At 40.2% G+C, this 21,080-nt stretch overlaps 1 protein-coding gene across 1 annotated transcript; it reads left to right on the top strand.

The window, feature by feature from the left end:
- Positions 1-4,430: 4,430 nt before the first annotated feature.
- LOC114852558 (cytochrome b-c1 complex subunit Rieske, mitochondrial) lies at positions 4,431-7,782 on the top strand. The gene is made up of 2 exons (XM_029145055.3): positions 4,431-4,700; positions 6,608-7,782. Exons 1-2 carry the CDS (start codon positions 4,490-4,492, stop codon positions 7,216-7,218), a joined length of 822 nt encoding a protein of 273 aa, XP_029000888.1. The 5' UTR covers positions 4,431-4,489; the 3' UTR covers positions 7,219-7,782.
- The last annotated feature ends 13,298 nt before the right edge of the window (positions 7,783-21,080 follow it).

Raw genomic sequence — 21,080 nt, 5'->3', positions numbered from 1 at the left:
TTCTGCTCACGTCAGCCATGACCAATAACAGGCTGAGAGTGTTGAGGCAGAGCGGAGCTCATGATGGATTGGGATAGAGAGAGGAAGTGATGGCAGAGAAAAGCAGGAGGCAGCTGGATTAGTATCAAGTGTAGACACACACTTGGTAGAGAAGGGATTAATGGGGAACAACTCTGCATGACACTGTCACAGTGTGGAAGCTGTGTTGATCATCAAAAACATAATTGAATCCTAATTACTTTTCATAAATCTAGTACTTTATGATGGTTATGTATTTACGTCCTTAATGGAAAGCGCTCTGTCTTCTTTTTGATTAATGTTTAATTCCACCACAGCATGTTAGTGCAGCCTGGTCGACACTACACTCTTGTGTGCACTACTATGAGTGAATCTGAATAACTTGTTGTGCAGATGTTAGTTTTTATAGGGACTTGTGTCGAGCTGTTACTTGACAGGCCACTGAGGGACTGGGAAGGTTATGAGTCCTGTGTTTGACTGACAGGGACATGTAGAAAGGGTTCACCGATGCGATGTTAATTATACTTCTGGGATATTTTTTTCTCTCTGTGTTCTCTTAGGAAGTATGTGTAATATTAAATATGTCTCACTTGTTCCGGTACAAATTAAAGTGAACTGAAAGATCAGATATTCAGCCACAATTATGTTAAAGGAAGGTGCAATGCAGCAGCAGGATCGGTATTTGTTTCTGCAAGGAGGATCCAGAGGACTGCAATGAAGAAGATACAGAACCAAACACATTTGACAGGGATGAAGGCATGTGCAGACGCCATAGTGACGCAGTGATGCAGAGGGTCTGGGTTACTGGTGCAGGACACAGTCTGACCCGAAACAATAAAGTCTCTGATTGATGGAACCTCTCCATTGATTGGCCTCACATTCCCCTTACCTAAATCTAATTGAGCACCTTTGGGACGTTACTTCCACGTCTTTAAGCCATAACAGACTGTCAAGCAGTTAAGTGATGCCCTGATGCAGCTCTGCCAGGAGAACCACCAGAACAGTATATGTCAATTTATCAGGGGCATCAAGGTTAACTACACATGGACAAAAGTGGTGGTAAATAACTATTATAAAAATAAAAATTAACAACATCGGTGCTTATGTTACTTGTTAGCTACAAAAATGTAGTAATAAACAACGGGACAATAAATTGTGTATCTTCTGATTTATCATGGCTTGATTTGGAAACCTTACTATGAATTGATCAAAGTTTTTTTGTGTGTGTTGAGTGTACAGTAAGTAAGAAAAAACAGGTCTCCATTATGGAACACTGTCCATGGTGCTGAAACTGTTTCTGTCCAGGCCCAGCGAATTTCCTGCCCAAGGTCACTATACAGTACAATGACAAACCCAGATGTTTAAATCTAAGGTTCTTTTTCAATAATTGTGTCTTTCAATGTAGATAAAATGTCTGATTTGTGGTCAGATGTATTCTGTTTGTTTTATCTTTTTTTAATGTTTTAGATATGTCATATATATCTATATAAGGTGAGTCCCTCAGCAATCCACAGGGCATTATTTAAAAGCAACTACAATTAAACCTTTAACAAATGGCTTGACCCCCAGTTACCAATGCTGATGACCATGATAGAACATAATTGCTGACCCCTGCTGCAGCAAAGCCATCATATTACGCCAGGCCAGACATAGTGCATGTATGTGTTGGTTTAAAATACATTAGGGCTAAATTAATCCACCGAGTTTTCCCTTGAGACGTGAAGACAACCTTGGGGACAGTGTGCTTTGTTACAGGAAGGAACACAGACATGTTATTTTTCTTAGTGAGCCTGTAGCCATGCAGTAAGATACAAATTCCTTTCCTCCAGAAAAATCTGCAGGCTTATACGACAAACCATTAAAAACCCATAATCCATAAATCACAGCAGCAATAAAAGTTTCCTACCCCCTTTGCAGCCATTTCCCTGATCACTCTACTTACTTCCCTTGGGCACTCTGCACATAGTTTCATTCCCTGCTGTGGTTTCCCCTCTGACTAACTCAATTCAACATCCACAGGAAGACAGCGAGTGCTTTTGAAGGTGCCCTTAGCTCTCGAGGGATAAAAGTGTTTTCAAGCTTATGGAATAAGGAAAGTCTGACTGTTTCCCATCAGCAGGAGGCTGATAGTAGGGGGGATATTTTTATTTATGCTGAGCAATCACCCAAATCTGTAATGATATTCAGATGATTGACATTATAGTGCAGATGTTCTCAGTTCATCAAAAGGTAAAGTGCAGCAGGTTCACATGTTGTAAATATTCATTGCAACCATGCATAAAGATTGTATAATTTAAAGAACTGTGTTAGTCTTTGTTTGTTTTACATTTTACATCATAAAACGTAAACAAATAGGGCCTGGATTCTCCTGTCTCTGGTGCAGCCAGAACAACTGACTGTAGACTGTTTTTCTTGATCTGGACCTAGGGGAAAAATTATTGTTCTGGTCAAGTTAAGTTCAGTGCAGTAGATGAATGAATGGACCAAAAAAACTCTGGTGTTGATTGCATAAAGGCACAACTACTGTCCTGGGGTTACCTGAAAATAAGTATGAGAACTGTGTTACTATAGCAACTGGTTGTGGATCAAAAACAGAACCTGGTAATTCCGGCACATATTATATCTTTTTACCAACTAGTTAAATCTATTTGGAAAAACAGTAAGAATCCAAAGTCCTAAAATTAGAAGTAAAAAAATAATATATACATATAAATTGCATTTTATAAATATATTAGTATAAATAAATTAAAGCCATGATTACATCCTGCATGTAATTTGTATTATGTATTTGGACATGAAAGGAGGGCTTCAGGGAGCATATACTGCATATGTATATGCTTAGGAGTCAATGCATGTAAATTTGCATGTGATGTCAAAGTCTATGGAGATTTGAACAGATGACAGTTGTGAAAAAGTGTAATCCCTGTGCTCTCTGTGGAGTCCAGCTGTGCCACAATAATATTTCGATGGGCAGTTGGACAATACAGTCACAGGGTCAGAGGTTAAGGTGTCAGCTTTTTAATGTGTTGTGAATAGTGTGGGAGCAGTTAGCGGGGCTACGGGGACTTAGCACATCTTTTAAAAGCCCTGCAGGATTACCTTTTTATAGGATTAGATTTCACTAGCTACCGCAGCCAGAGGGGGGCCAGAAGTTCACAGCAGCTCCCTGCAGAGAGCTCCAGGGACAGTTTGTGTGTAACACATTTTAGATGTGTCAGTGCCCCTGTCATGTCGCAGAGCACGTGGCAATCCAGATGAAGCCCGCAGTAGAATACACACAAAAAACATGACTAGAAGAGAATACCACAACATCGATGGTGGCAGTTGCAGCATTAGAACGTTTCCCATGGATCTACCAAATTATTTGTTACTTAATTAGATGAATATTATTTATTTTACAGTATATACGTATTTAATCAGACAGCGCTCATTCATGTTAGTTTTCACGCCAATCTGGACATTTTTATCTAAGCAGCACAATCCAACTTGTAACACACATTAGGTCCAATGTTAAGTGAACAGCATGTTAAGTGGTTCATTCAATGAGGAACAAAGAATGTTACAAACAACAAATTACAATAGCCTGTACTCTCCCTGTGTACCTGAGTAAATGAATGGGCATGAAATCATTTACCAGTATATTCAAATATTGAATAAAGCTGCAAAACCTGTACTTCTTGCAATACTACATCTAGCATTAATTTGTAAAAATTGTTTAACTGAAAGAAACAAATCACCTTCCAATGTAGCAGTATTGTCTTTGAGGTTTAGGTTACAAGTGATGTATGTTTTGGGGTTTGTTGCAAAATCCTATTTGCATTACAGTATATATATATATATATATATATATATATATATATATATATATATATATATATATATATATATATATATATATATATATATATATATATATATATATATATATATATATATATATATATATATATATATATATACATATAGTTTTATTTTTTTAGGGATTTTATATGCTTTATAAAATCTACAATATATATGCTTATTACGGGACCTCGCCTTATGCAATCTACCCTTTACGAAATCTTTGCAGGTTATTGATGACTTAATTAAACTTGGATTCGTTTAAAGACACTTCAGATAAAATTGAAAATCCGAAAAAAACATTTAAATATTCTTGAGACTCATAAACATAGCGCTCACATAACATGTTTTAACATGTATTTATTAAATCTATATTTTGTGCGTAGTTATTTATTTTACTAGTTTAGATAATGGTTGATAAATAGTAATTCTATTTTGCAATAAAGTTAAATAAATAAGTACATATACACATACATCCACAGAAAAGCGAAACTCAATAGTGAGGTACTCTCAGAACTAAGACAGTCTTACGTAACGTCATGACATGTACGTCGGTACGTACTCATGACGTCACGTCGTTCAACTCTGTCTTAGCACACAAGGTCGTTAATAGCAGCGGTTAGCAGCAGACATGATGTCCCTCACTGCCCGGTCAGGGGCTTTTTCCCCTTATATGCAGGCTACTGCCTTTGCAGTGGCTACTCCCCTGAAAGCTTTGGTGCCTGGAGTTGTTTTGAAGGGAGAGAAGATATTGTTGGATCCGAAGAAAAAGTTATTGTGCCGCGAGTCGCTAAGCGGTCAAAGCCCAAAGACGGGCCCTGCTGTCACAGTTAGCATCAATGGTAAGTCAACGGTTCGCTGCGTTTGCTGCTAGCTAGCTTTGTTTGTGGTATTTTAACCTGTGCAGACTAATCAAATAGAGACCGTGTTGACTTGTTGCGTCTGTCTGAGGAAGTCTACCCGGTTAGTTGAACCGAAGTTGGCTTAGCGCCCTTAGCCTGTGTTAGCTAAATCTGCTCAAGAGCGGCCCACGTCTAAGGTGAAACTGAAGTAGAACGGTGCCTCTCAGGAGACGCAATTCAGTGTGTATTTGCGATTGATAACACAATCTCAGGTTGGATCTGAATGTGAGTATCAGTGTAAACAGAACGACACCGACTCTTATTCGGAGCTTTTGTGTCTCTGCCACCCCGTGACGTGTATAGTGGCTGAAAAGTTACTCCGTGTTTCCCTACATATCTCTACCTTATTCAATGCGAAGTGTGCATCATCAAAAATATTTTAAGGGATCAGAGTCTAAACAGAAGGACATAATAGTAACCCATTTAATAGGTAACAAAATAGAATACTTTCCAACTTTTCAATTGGGTTTAATTCTGGGGTCTGTTCTTTTAATCCACAGCCAGTCTGGTTGTACAAATGAGACCTAATGAGTTTTGACTGATTTCAATCTCTCTATTGGGTGTTGTTAGCGTTATAATTTCTTTTTTAACTAAATTCAAGTATATATGGTTCTGCATGATTTGATAACTAATGAACTAATAACTCATTGTGAAATAGCATCTAATTGAAGTTCCTTTTTTTAAGTTATGTGTGTTTTAGCTGAACTCATTTCTCCAAATCAAACACTTTCAATTGAAGTAGTTTCTCTCAAATATGAGCATATTACACTCATTTTATCCTCACTTGACTGACTGCCATGGTGCTGTCGTCCTATGAACTCCTACGTTCTATATGTTCCTTCTCAGTCACTCAGATCAGTATACCAAAATCTATATGGAAGCTCAGACCGGACAGGTTTTGTGGTGGCAGCTCCAAAACTGTGGGATGAGCTGTCAGACAGGCCTCTTTGCCAGTTTTTAAATCTCTTTTTGTGTTTTTCCTGGCTTTTGACACAGAGTTTTGACATTATTTTGTTTATTAGTTTGTTGCTCATTGTTAATTGCTATTCGGTTTTATACTTTCGTGCTTATTTTTATTATGTTGTTTTATATCTCATTCTCTGATCTGTACAGCACTTTGTTCAACCCAGTTGTGTAATAGGGTTGTTGTTACTGCTGGTTCTGACCATCATGCAGACCTGGTTGCATCTAAACAGCTCAGTCTAGTGTGTTTGGCCGCAGTTAAGGACCTAATGTTATATTGCTGTCATGCACTGCATTCTAGTTTTTATACCAGCTCTTATTGTGGTTAAAGTGCACATGACATTGCTTACTTAAATATTGTTCATGAACTTTATGTTACAACTCGTTTTTGACAAAGCGGAATCTCTTTTATGGTGTACATTGATATGTTTTCTCTCTTACCGTCACTCCGTCTCTGTTGCGTTATGAAATATCTTTACCTTGAGAGGAGATTACATGTTTTAATATTGCAATTTTCTTTCATAAATGTCAGAGCAGAATTAGTTTTGCTTTTTATTTTTGCATCAAAACAGAATAAACAAATGGTCTTAAAGGTTACAAATGGCTACTGGTTAACATTGTATTTATGAGCTTTCTCTGAGTTACCCCCCACCCACAGGTTTACAACCTGAAGAACCTTTCCACTGTATATAATGTCAGAACTAGATTGTTATTATAAAGAAAGTATTAACACGAATGTCAATAATAATAATAATAATAATAATAGAATAATAATAATTATATTATTATTATTATCAATATTAAGTTTTTATACTCTTATGATCCCCAGACACTCCCTTTTTATTTTAATCAGTTTGAGTCACAACCCATGTTTTTGTCTGCAGGCTGTGCCGGGGTCAGATTTGCGCACACAGACATCAGGATACCAGATTTCTCTGACTACAGGCGCCCAGAGGTGGTCGACCCCACCAAGTCTTCGCAGGGGAGCAGTGAGTCTAGAAAAGCCTTCTCCTACCTGCTCACTGGAGCCACAACCGTGGTCAGTGTCTACGCAGCCAAGACGATAGTCACTCAGTTTGTTTCTTCAATGAGCGCCTCTGCTGATGTCCTAGCCCTGTCTAAAATTGAAATTAAGCTGACTGACATCCCTGAAGGCAAGAACATGACCTTCAAATGGAGAGGCAAGCCCCTGTTTGTCCGCCACCGCACTGAGAAGGAGATTGCCACTGAATCTTCTGTGAACATCGGTGAGCTGCGGGACCCCCAGCATGACAAGGACCGGGTCATCAACCCTAAGTGGGTCATCGTCCTTGGGGTGTGCACACACCTGGGATGCGTGCCCATCGCCAATGCTGGAGACTTTGGCGGTTACTACTGCCCCTGCCATGGCTCACATTATGATGCCTCTGGTCGCATCAGGAAAGGCCCTGCTCCCCTCAACCTGGAGGTTCCATACTATGAGTTTCCAGATGACGACACGGTCGTGGTGGGATAGATACCGTTCATTTGACTGACCTCATATTGTACAACAGCTTACTCTGTGTCAGCAGCTCAGCCAGGATGTGTGATAAAGTGTGGAGGTATGATATTACTATTTAATTGTTTCTGCCAACTGTAGGAAATCAAGTGATGTCAGTTAGCCACAACGCTATGACAGCACAGGGACAACTCTTCATGCAGCTTTACTCCTGGGCAAGTCTACTGAGTGGTAGTCCCTATATAAAACACAATGGGTATAATGATGTTCTAATATATTTAGTTTATGTAGGCCATCAATATCAATTATAAAATGATCATTGGTCTTCATAATGCTGTGGCCTACCCTGCATGTGGAAAGAATTGGTGTCATTCACTCACAATCACAACTTTAGGAAGTCTTATGTTGTATTAAATGTTATTCTAAACATGTATCTGTCAATAATTAAACAACCTGGAAACTTTCATGTTTCTATTGGATTGCTAAATAATATAACCTAGAACAAAAACAATGGCCTTCATTCACACTCCTTCAGGTGTTGTGTTCAGTTGCGATCAATAAAGATTTCTATTCTATTTGACAGCCTGGACTTTTGAGCTTTTCTGTGATCCCACAACAAATCCAGACTTTAAACTATTGGTCTGTTCTGCTGACCTGAGTAGAAATAAAGTTATTCTACAATAAAAGGTCAGACTGATTAATTGATTGAGTTGAGGTCTTTTTTTGGCTTAAATATGACCCTAACCCCAGGGGTAAAACTTTGGCAGTGCTATCGGGTACCTACAGTACATTTTACTTTCGATGCTTCACAACAGTAGCGGAAAGAACTTAGAAGTTCCAAAACTGTCTTTCACAGACTATGAGCATTTACAGATCTGCTGCTGCATTACCACCACCTGGTGGTTTTAGTGTTGTGGGCAGGGTTCAGCGTGAGAGGTGTTTTGGATAAACTCACAGGAACCAAACCAGGACCTTCGCTGCTGTATTGTCAAACTTTAAAGCAATGCTTTATCGAAGTGATGTGTAATGTTCAATAAAGGCTAGTAGTGGGTGTCTGAAAAAAGACTGGCTCCCTAGATGATGGAGGTAATGAGCAGAAGGTTTGTTGTCCAGAAGACATTTTGAAGCATCACAGGGAGAATACCAATGAGTTACAATGGTAATATAAAGAGTGGCATCCAGTGAGTGTTTGGCTTAAACAACAAAGGCAAACATGTCAGAAGGGCAAGGAATGTTTAGTTTGGCAAAGTTATGCCACTATTAGACTGTTTTTTCCTGTATTATTCCAACTTTGAGAAGAACAGAAGAACAACTTAATTTGATTGAGTCAGACCGTTGGAGCCTCATATTAGCTTAAAATACCAATTCCATTACGTATTTGCTCAGATCAGACTCGTTTGTTCTCGTCATTAGAAACGGCTACAGGCAACTTGCTCCCGATTTAGGATTAAAATTTTCTAACATAATGCTCCCCCCAGATGATCCCTGGCCACATTATTAGGTACACGTGTACAGTCTGGGCATCTAAGTTAAAGCTTTGATAACTAACTTTTCAAAACAAAACGATGACCTTCCCTAAAAAGGTCAGTTTTATCAAATTAATAAAATGATTATTTCCACCCATACTGTAAAAGCTTTGGTTAAATATGTGCAACCAACTTGTTTCTTGATGCTTGAACTCACATTAGATCCAACTCTCCTGTTTTTATAATGTGGGAAAGACTGACCCCAAAGTTTGCATTGCACTGATTAAGTTTTGTTTCCATAGAATATGTGTGCCCTGTAGGTGTACCCAACAGATGGCTTTTTTGGGTATGTTCATCCATAATGGTACATGGATTACTCCTGTCTGACCAGGATAACCTACAATCATGGGGAACAGTTCTTTCTTTTCAGAGTTTCACTCCAATTTAAGATGTCAATTTATTAATTACTAACAACTAGAGAAGAAAATAGCCCCAAGACGAGAGGGAACAAACAAAGCTTGCCCAACAGCATCAAGCCTGCACTTTGCAAACATACACCCATGTTTTCTTTTGTAAGGCTGAAGTCTGTCAAGCCCAACATCTCTGTATTGTGAAATATTAGAAACCATCACAGTGAAAGGAAAACGTGACAGCTGGAGGTTCGATGGAAAGACCCCCCGCTGGGTGCACAGTAAGACCCGGAGCTGCACACTGGGATGAAAATGAGAGTTCAGTCAGAGAAGCGTGGCTCTGAGGTGAGAACAGAGATTTCATGACAGCACAATGCGGCCTAATACAAGTTTTTCTTTTCTGCCTCTCTCCGAGCTCAGACCCTTTTCATGTGCAACACAAGCAGCCGCTAATGGTTGAAGCTGAACTTCTTATTAATGCTTCCAGTCACGATTCGCACAATCATCCATCCTCGCCTCCCACAATGAGGGCAGGGAAAAAGCTCTCAATATGCAATCACTGTCCTTCATCATTTTCTTTCACACAGTCTCTTTATTTTGACATTCACACATACACTATTTTTGCTTTTAATACTTAATGCTTTTTCCTCATATTGATACAGTACTTGTAGAAATATTTCTACTAAAGTAAAGAATGTAATTTCTACCGCCACCATTTTTTAACTGGGTGAAAAATCTCTATAGACTTGGGAGTGTCCACATCCACACTATGTGGTTGACATCTTGTATAGCAAATGCGCTTCACAAAGGACTGGAGAAGAACAAAACAGCTAATCCTAATCCCTCACATCAATCTTTGTAATAAATCCTAGATTTACTTAACTTTCACGCTTCTTTTTGATCTCAGCCAGAAAAATAAGAGAGATTTATATGATTTTGATCCGTTTTCATCTCAGCAGGATTCATGCATCTTATGTTGACTGAGCAAACAAAGAGCTTACCAAGTGTTCACTAAATATTCAGCCAGAATTAAACCCAATGGAAAAGCCTCTCGCATCTTGATTTACTCCCCAGGCAAATGCTTTTACTAACCCAGGCAAAAGCCTTGCAAGGAGCTAGTGTGTGAGACTGGTGGAGAGCTTGTGGAAAATGGCACCAAAGTTGCAAAATGAGTTCAACTGTATGTCTGTGCTGCCACTGCCAATGTGTCAGGGCCGGTCAGTGGTCATCCTACAGAGGAACCTGTGGGAACACACTGACTCTCATACATCTCTGTTCACAAGTCAGATCAGGTCAAGATGTCACCTTGATGGAAGGAAATCTATTTCAGGAAGCTTTTAGAGCAGGTGGTGGAGTCTAACAGATCCATATTACTGCCTCGGGCTAAGAAGTGCTCTCTTTCCCACTATCCAAGTGGAAAATGCTCCTGCCAACTGCATGCGCACACACACACATACACACACACACACACACACACAAGCCATGTCACTTAAAAACCGTTGAGTTCCTGCTTTCTGTAGAAATACCATCACCTCTCACAGAAACATCAACCCCATCATTTGGGAATACACAAGGAAATTATCAAAACACACCTCTCTCAAATGGACTTGTGCTTGAATTTTGGATGAGCAAATGTCTGGGATCTATTCATGGAGCAACTTTGCTCGCACAAACATTTTCATTCACCTTAATATTAACCGGAGCTCTGTGGAGTGCTTCCAAAACTGCACAGCTGATTCCCATGTGCCAAGAAATACAAGGTAGGGTAGGTCACCGCTTATGAAGAGATGGATGAATGTGATTCTTGGCCACTGAGGCTGTTGGAGATGAAGTTTTTAATGCTTTTAATAAGCCAGAGAAGATTTGAAGCAACAATGGCTTTTATGTTTTTCCTCACACAGGAACCATTTGCTAATGTGACCACTGGCATTGCTAAATAAAGTGGACTGCTGGACACCGTTAAATACAGGATGAATCCATTATTAACAGCAGAATGCATATATTTAATTATGAGTCAGATCAGGTCCCGTATAGGGACCCAGCAAGGGCATAAATTGATTTAAAGGTAATTGCAAGTGACAGGTCGGTTCAGTGGTAGATGAGGTGGCTGTGTGAGGGGATAAGGAAGTAGTGATTTGCATTCTGAGAAAAGACTAAGAACGGCTCATATGAAGATGGAGAAGCTTCCTGTTCTGACACGGTTGAAATCGGACTGGAAATAAACCTGCTCCAGGGCAGCTTTAGAACTGAGCATATGTTTCCAGGACAACAGGCTCAACATGACTATGGAAGAAACATCCAACCATGTCAGCACAAACACATCTGTTTGGAGTCAAGAGACTGTAACAGCTTATGCAAAAGACTGGACTTGCATCACACTTACTGGTGTAACTAAGCAGCAACTTGGGTGTGTTGGGCTGAACCCGTGAGAATGTGTAAAGGGAGACACAATGAGCAGCCAGTGATGAAACACAAAATAATGCAAGGAAAATAAAGCGCTCTACAAAGTCACATCCACAGGTTTCTTCAACTAATGCCATTGCACCTCCTTATACTTTTCCACTGAATGTTCAACATTTGCAATTTGCTCATGCGATGGCTACATGTGTTGCCACACAGCTCACTTAAACACTTTGATTACTTGTATTTGGTTTATTTTTAGTAAACAGACTTGGTCTCATTTAAAACATCTGTATTTCTTTATATATTGACAGGAGTTTAGTTTTATAGCATGCACATTTAGTTTGCCCATTTAGCCCATTTTATACAGGAATTAAGGGGAGAGTTTAGGTTTTGGTTTAGTTTGCTTTGTTCCTTATTGTACTGAATTATTATTTGATTGATATTCAATATAATGTAGTTGTTTGGCTTAATTTGATTATTGTTTATAATTTACTGATTTACCTGTTGTGTTTCACACTTTGTTTCACTTCTTTCTGTCTTTCACTGAGTTTAGTCAGGCATGTGTTCTGTGTGTTTTAATGGCCTGATTAGCCATTATATATGTTCCCTGTTGTGTTTGTTCTTGGAATCAGTTGTCCTTGTCCAGCTTTTGATTATGTTGCTCAATTATTTAGAGATACTTTGTTTTTCTTTTGTTGATCTCTTTTATGGGCCCAGTTTGTTATAGTGTTCGGTTGAAATGTATTATTTTTGAAAAATCCACTTGTTTCCTTCCCGCAATAAAGGAATTTAAACAAACAGACCTCTGGAATTAGTTTGGGAATTAAAAGCAAACAAAAAGAGGCGGACAGTCCAGAATTTAAACTGTATGCAGCAGCTGTACACATCTGCATTTATGTATAGTGAATATTAAAACCAGAGCCCATAATATTGAGGTAAAACGTTTTCCACCTTATTTAGCATCTCATGTTATAAGCAGCATTTAAAAATCCCTCCCTAATCTATGTCCATCTGAGAAAAACTCCCCATTTAGCTACAAAAAAAAAAAACGTATGCGTGTGTTCTTTGCTGTCCACGTTGCAGGAGATGAAATGTCCAATGTGCGGAATGTAATTCTGTTGAAAAGCCGCCGTGTTCACACCAGCTGGGGAAGCAGCTTGTAGGCACGATTTCCCTCTGTTAAAAGTGACCTTTAAGTGCATTAAGCTGCAGTTCGCCTGCCACTGCGGAGGCACCATCTGCGTGGCCTTTTCTTGTGGCTAACCTTGAGTTAAGGAGAGCAGCTGTCTGAAGGGGGCGCGGGCTCGCAGGGTGAACAGGTGAGCAGGGTTTGAACGCTCACATCGTTTTAGAGAGACGCCGCTTCTCACCTGAATCCACGGTGACAGCCTCCCTCCAAGGCTGAGGGCTGTTCAGGCTCACTGGCCTTTCCTCTCCTGGATTTTTCTACTTATCTGACATCGCTTGTCAGCTCCCCTGCAGTGTCAAGCCTTTCACCTGTCATCTTCTGCTGTCCGACTTTCAGGACGGCACACCTTATGCGGGGGTAGGAGGGTTCTCTCCATGAGGGCTTTCCCAAATACTAATAATCCTCAGTTTCCACTGTGCTGCTGGAGTTCATCTGCTCACAGTCTGTGTACATCATGTAAATAACCTATTGTACTTACACACTCTTTCTGTTTCCTGTCCAATGTCCATTTACTAATTTCCTCATGTTATCAGTATGGTTCAGACAAATGGGACATGGGATGAGGAGTACTTTGAAAAACTGCTGTCATTCAACACATCACTGTAGCCAGAAATGACTGAAAGATGACAGAAACATGTTCTGTGATCAGATGAGGCTGTGGTCGAGCTTCAAAAAACTCATGCAGGCTGTTATCAATGAAACATGAAAAGGCATCTGGGGTTGTATGGAGGTTCAGCAGTGCCCTCAGCATATGTGATTTGCATATGTGTGAAATTACTAGTGACATTTATGATTATAGACATACGCTGCAAGGCTGCATCTTACTTAGGGGGGTCAGTGAATATTTGAGCAGAACAATGTCAGGCCTCCTCCCGAGCTACAACAGTGTGGCTGTGTGGAGAATCATAAATGCAGGTTTAGGAGAATCAGTATCTGCCATTAAAATGTTACTAAATAAATCAACGATGTGATAGTGTGAAGTGATAATTACTCTAAGTTTAGAGCAGCATTAGTTAGTTAGTTAGTTAGTTAGTTAGTTAGTTAGTTAGTTAGTTAGTTAGTTAGTTAGTTAGTTAAATAACTAGTTTGATCCCACCATATGCATTTTAATCTGAATGAAGACATTGTAAATTGCCTGTGTGTGACAAAAATGCAGAACTCTAACACTAACCATCCATGACACTTAAATTAAGCCAGTGGGGCATAATTAAGGTGTCAAATAGAGTGAAACTGATGTGTAGGTTTTCTCTCCTAGGCTCTGATGAAATCTGTGCTTTATTTCCTCACTCACCTCAGCATAGTTCATGTTCTCGTTCTTGTTCCCTGAGCTTCCTCATTCTGTCTGGACTCTTACTCCTCTTATCCACCACTTTCATCTAATCTGTTTCTGCTACAGTAAGAACAGCCTCAGCCTATTTTTATAAGCCTCTTGCTGCCAATCGATCCTTAAATCTCATTTGTAAATGAATGAAGCGAAAACAACTACAGTATAGCATAAACTAGCATCCATGTTCAGACGCCCCTTTTTTCACTCGCTGCCTCTATGTTACTGCCCCTGTTTGTGCTGTGAACCTGACAACGGGGCTTTTGTCTCACAAAGCTGTTAAGTGAATGGATGTTAGAAAAGCATTGATGACCTCCTCCTCATTATCACTGACCTCCCTCTATTGTTCCCTGAGCTTCCTCATCTCCTTGACAAGTCAATCTGTCTCAAGTGTCTCTAGAGACCAGATTTCAAGTCATACATAATATCAGGTTGCTTTCAGAGAATGCATAAAGTGATCACTTCATTACAACAACAATGTTACGTTATTAGTAATGTTTCACTCAGCATCTGGGCTCATTATGTTTCTTATGTATTTGTGTTGTCCAGCCCTGACGTTCTGTGTGAATGATATGTGACAGAAGCACGCATGCATCAAGGAATGAATGGATTGGTTCTCAGCAAAGGTCTAGGGATCAGGTCACAGTGACCTCACATCTGTCCCATCATCATCCAGCACAACTGTCCATTTGTATCCATGGATGAACTCATTAGAATTATGAGTCAGGACTTGCATGCATAAAGTATAGACTCGCTGGTTCACAGTAGTAGCCAATTGCTGACACTCCATCCATCCAAGGTTTGCAAAGAGCTAAATAAACAGATGTGTGAAAATGCTCATTAAAACTCTCCAAACAACAACAAAAATGTTGAATGTGCTGAACATAATAAGAAAGTGGCAACATGTCTCATGCTACTCTATTAGATGTCAGTCAATGGTTGCCGTGGAAACGAGGTGTTGAAACCTCAACGCCGGTTGTGGAGCCATGGCCAAGAATGACAAGGATGTCGTGAAACACACGCCTCATAGTTTCTTCAGTGCAACACGCTTAAGTGGTTCACACTGTGTCTGTGCATGTGTGTAGTCAAACAGGCACACACACACACAGACACACACACACAGACACACACACACAGAAACACACACACACACACACACACACACACACACACACACACACACACACACACACACACACACACACACACACACACACACTCACTCCTGCTGGGACCTCAGTGAAGCAGCCTACTGAGTTGAGTGTAGTGCCATGTTTACTGACGCTTGTTAAGCCAGTGTTTTCCGCTTTCATGGGCTGAAATATAATGAGCAGCTTGATCTATGTGACGACGGCAAGTTCAGTGGAATGATAAGAGACAGACAAAGACGGAGACATGTTTCTGTCATTACTTCCAGCAGAAGCAGTGACTGCTTGTTTAACCCCTCTTTCTCTTTGTTCCAGACTAAACATAAAGTCGTCGAACCTTCACTGATTAAAGGCGTTTTCCATTTTTAGGCATCACTTCCTGTTCAGGTCCATTCTGCTTCTTTATATCATGGAATTTTATTACTTTGAACACAATGAAGGAACAGAGACAAAAAGTAAGCCTTGATTTTAAGTTTTAGTCATATCAGATATATTCATAGTGTATTGTCAGCATTGAACAGAGTTCAAATATCAATACAAGTGAATAAAAACCTACGATTGACCCACGTATGATTATGTCCTCATCTGTCACCTCCCTGTGGAGCTGAGCCTGGAAGCTCATTATAGTGGCACACCACTGTAGTCCACTGACTGAAGAATGAGTCTATTACACGCATTGTAATACATTTCACAAAGAGACGACACGGAGAAGTGTCTGCTCTTCATCCCAGAAGCACAGCGGCTCATCATTGATCTCATTAGAGCTGCCATGTCCTGGAGCAGAGAGAGGTTCCTTCCTGTGGAACAGCCAGCAGGTTTGTTGTAATAGTCTGAGGAATGGAGCCGTAATGGTTTTGATTTAACTATGCACAAGGTATTAATGCTATGTGTGTCCTCAGTGCATGTTGGTACCATCCTTCCAACCGAGCTGACGGTATTTATCCTGTTCTGTGGTTGTGGCCAGTGTTCTGTCTAATTTGAATCTGCTCATAAATTATGGATGATGTGGTGATGGCTATACCTTGTGAGGCATTGTTGAATAATTGCAGTAACCTTGCAATGTCTTTCACTCTACTGTGAGAGTCCAGAGTCTTGTTATAAGAGGACCCAGAGCTCCTGTCACATCACAGAAACAAATGTCTGCCATGAAATAAACTGAATGTTCTCCCTTTGTGAGCTCAGGAATAATTAGAGGAGCGCCGGCCTCCTGCAGAAACTGCATTGGAATGTGTCCGTGCGCCCACTCCACAGGAGGCTGGCCGCTCATGGAGGGGTGAAGGACCCCCAGCTGAAGGATTGATAGCATAATTGAGCCCTAACTCTCACTTGGCCAGTCTCAGCAGGGGTCTGAACAGGCCATTTTGGACTGATGCAGTATGTGCTGCATTGAGCTTATTAACTGGGCCATTCACACACGCTCCTGATAGGTTTATATGGATTTGAATCAGCCTCTGGGCCCGTTTTGGGGTTCTAATTAGCTTTTTGTCAGCATTTCGTCCAGATCCCACCACATGTAATCCATCAGTGGTGTGATCTTTATGCGTGATGCTCATGCACATGCACATGCTCGTGCAGTGTGGGAATTAAGATAAGTCAAAAGTGACTTATCCTAATTCCTACACTGTGCATATTCAATGTTTTTCTACTTTCTAGATACTGGTTTTGTGAAATAAGATGCATAATTTTATTTTCTATATTGTTCTGCCATTTCTCCATTCTATTTGAAATACCAAGGAACAACAAGTAGATGGTGGAGTTTGATCCTGTTAGTGATTACTATATTAATTAATGATGATTATTCATATTAATCATCATTATATAGAGAGTTGGATCCTTTTACTGCCAGAACAAAGTCAGTAGGATCTATTGTCCAGGAACCATGATCATCGGACAAAATGTCATGGCAGTTTGTCTATTAGAATATATTATAAGAATATTCTTGCCTGAACCAAAGTAGTGAAGTGACTAGGTTTTTTTCAGTACATTCTTTTTGGTGTCACATATCTTCAGTGGACCATTAATGTCCTAAAACATTTGTGGATATCATAAAACCATTAAAAGCAAGTAGTTCTCAGAAATGTTAATACACGATACAAAGAACTTAAGATAAGCACATATAGATGACTTATAGAAGTAATAAAGGAATGTGGACCAGGAGAAAAGTTTCTTTCTGTGCTCTTTGTTTGTCGGCGGCTGAAGGAGTCCGTGTAGCATCTATTAATCATGTCACATGCCGGCAGCTGATAAAAAAACGGAGACATGCGTGGGAAGAAAAGAGACAGAAATGACAGAGGAGAAAAAAAAGATGCCATGATAGTATATTTCAGAAAAGTGTAATTTCAGGAACAGGCAAATAACTCTCATCCACTCCTTCAGAGAAGCCTGGCCCTCATCAAATTGCATCAGGCATTGCTGAGCGCTGGAAGAAATTGGTTTTCAGTCAGTGGGAGTGATAGTGTCACTGCTGGGCCCGATCATATGATGAAGCTGAAATTGAGGGGTGCTGAAGTTCATTTTGGTCAACAGGTGATCAGACAATCATCTTTTCCAATGAAACGTTGTGACAGTAAGAACTTCAAATGATTCAAGTGCAGGACATCAGGTCGTTTAACCAGGACTGGGAGAAAATATTAAGAAGACAGTCGTGTTGCGTTTGATGCATGTTTTCACTTTAAGAATATGAACTAGGATAAAAGCAGTGATGGTAGAGGCCTTAACTCGCTTTCTAAGTCTGCTCCACCTATTGCATTTATTTGAAAAGTGCATTTTTCAGTGATCCAACTAAAGGACAATAAAAAAAAAATTCTGGAAACACGTGGCAGTTTTGGTTATTGAGCTTTTAATTGTGATACATATTCTGCACACATGGTCTGATACAGTAAACTAAGCTGTCTGACTTTAACAGTAAACCATTCCTGCTTATACTTTGTAAAATGCCTTGAGATAATTTTGCTCAATAAATAAATTAATACACAAAATTAAAATGAACTTTAGTTACACTATGTCACATCATCGTAGACCATTTGTTCTCTGCTCTGGGTGTAAATAATGGCGCTGCACTACAAGGATCTGTGGATTCAATGACCCGAAGTTCAAACGCCTCCTCTGATATGTTCCTTGATACATCTGTTGTTTGCTGTAAGTTACAATGCATTTGCATTTTGAGTTCTGAGACATAAGTACGGCTTCATTAGAGCACCCGATAATAAGACATAGTAATACACAACAGAAATGAAAAGGTTATGTGCAGTCACAACGAAGCTCGCTAATGACAATATGTTGGTTATAGAGATTGAGTTCCTGAGTGAACCATGTCTATGCCAAATTAAAGTCATTCCTCCAGGCTCTGTCTGAACAAACTGAGCATTGCAATAGTTTCAAATCCAATTAACCTTTCTTCCATATCAGCTCCATTATATATGTAAACCATCGAATGTATAAATGTTGACTTAACGTATTTCTTCTTAATGATCATGTCCTGGTTCTTTTCAGATGAGGAGGTTCTTAACCTCAGAGCGTTTACGCGGTGAAGCAACGATTAAATCAACCCATTTACAACATGCTGTAACAAAAGCTAAAGCCTCTGTTCTCTTTTATGAGGAAAATAACTGGCGTCGAGCATGAAGGTCAGGGGCTGATTGTGAGGTGGGTTAATAACAGAAATATCAACAGTTTATGTCTGTATTAACATTTAACACAAATCACAATCTCAAACTTATCCAGTTCAACTTTTTCCAACATTTTCAACATCCACCATAACTACTCGCTGTCGCCTGTTATCACCTACATTTCATTAATAAACATTCTTTACTCTACAATAATGTTACACATACATAGTGATACCAATACACAGCAGATTCACCCTATTTGTTCTTGTAATGCTTCAATACAAATGTGGAAAGATGACTGTATGGCAGCAGAGCGAAGGTGTGAGCACTCAGAAGGGTGCAGTGCATTACTTCTCTTTGCCTGGAGTATTTTCAAGCCTTTTCTCCGTTCTGGGTACACATCTAAGCTCATCTATTCTTAATGCTCTTGCTCTTATTAAGTTTTTCTTTGCCTATTGTCCTCAGTTGTGCTTTGACTCTGGCGTTGAGCTACAAGCAGAAAGCAGCAGTCACGACAAAAGAGAACAACCGTGAATACTTTGCATTTGTGAGAAAAAAATGATTGCATTTGAATTACTCGTAACAACAGTGTTTCTTGTAAAACACCCCAAGTAAATGTAGTAAATCAAAGTCAAGCGTCCTTGACGAAGTATCCTTGAGAAATTTCTTATGCAGCAGCGAGCGCAGTCTCGTGGAGCCGCCGTGATCTCTATATCATCGACAGAAGTGACAGCGGAGCAAATTAAGAGATAAAACAACAAGACAGTATCTCTCTCCTCGTCTCGTCGTTACCTTTCAGTCGAGGGCAGCTGTCTCGCTTGTCTGTCGCCTGTGATGAGCTGAAGTGCGTGTGACGCGCCGACGAGTGCGTTTTGTAATTGACCCCAGCCTCTTTTTTTATTGTTCTCTGGTCTGATTATAAAACAGGTGAGATGAAAGAGTGGCTGATGAGGAGGCTTCTCAACAGGATCTCCTCAAGGAGAGGGTAATTGTCTGACCCTCGCTAATAAAGAGCCCAGAAGGCAGAGATATGGGAGTGATGAAGGCACAAATGAACTGAGGAGCAATGTCACCTCTAGGTTCATTTTGTAAAAGTTCACATTAATAACAATGAGAAGTATTCAATATTTTCAGACTCTTTTTGCTGGACTGTTTCTTTTGTAGAGTTAAACACAGCGAACAAAGTCTCAGCTCATGCTTTCTACATGAGAAACCCCTGTTTGGGGGCGTTTTCGTACCTTTGTGCATTTGTTTAGTCCAGATAAGCCGCCCGACTTGTTTCCTCTGAGGGAGCTGCTGTGCTGTACTCTGATTGGACGGCAGGACAAAGCAGGAAGTCTGAGGACACAGACAGCATCACTAAAGACCGAGGCGCTGACCTCGCGTCAAAACGCTGGTATTTATTAGCTGTCACCTGCACCAGGTTCCCTGACAGCGTCGCAGTCATCGAGCAGAGCTGGTGGTGGAATTCCACAGGCACACGCGCTCTTCACTCACACTAGTGAACATACAGGGAACGGACACTGAGAGAGCGGACGATCAACCGAAGCTCAAGATCAAACGGATCCACTTTACAGGAAGGAGCGCTTTTTCTCCTGGGTGTGACCCTGTTTATCTCACTCTGATGGAGCGATCTGCTGGTCCAGCCATTTCTTGACTGCAGCCAAGGCACTGGAAAAGTTTCAAGTGTGTCTTATCTAAACCTAACTCAACTTAACTCAACTCAACTTGGTGTAGGTGTAAAGGCAGCATTTTTCCACAGCTCCTCTCTCTAGAGATGAACTTTGCAGTTTCTGCAGAGCAGCATATCTGCGTTATCTGTAACAAATGTATTGTTCAGCAGGAGCTTTTATATCAGCTGCTATTGGCATCAGACAAACATAAACGCATGCAACAACAAGCTGCACACACTCGTCAATATACCGTATGTGATTCCACTGCTACAGATGCAGTGGGTCTATATTTGATGGGAACCACTTCACATCTGAAAACCATTAATACAATAATCTGGCAGTGATTGTATCTTCATCTAAATATTGGATGGAATTGCTTTTAACTTCAGTGCTGATGGTGCTAATGTACGCATCCATTTCCAGCATCCAGGTGGATGTTTATGTTACTGTACAATTCCAGAGCACTGCATGTGTTCCCTCATACATCACTGCCATGCACTCTGTAGACCCTTCTCTTTTATAATATGCTGTTGTGTTACACCTGCACTCAATGAACGTCTTAGCACTTACACATCACATGGTCGGCTAATATGTTAAACTACGTGTCTTCTATCTGTGCGTCTGGGTTTGCATGCGGTGCATTTAATGACCCATGAGGT

This window comes from Betta splendens, chromosome 3, assembly GCF_900634795.4.
Source record: "Betta splendens chromosome 3, fBetSpl5.4, whole genome shotgun sequence".
Taxonomy (NCBI): domain Eukaryota; kingdom Metazoa; phylum Chordata; class Actinopteri; order Anabantiformes; family Osphronemidae; genus Betta; species Betta splendens.
Note: the sequence above shows the minus strand (reverse complement) of the source record. Positions and strands in the feature narration are given on the sequence as shown.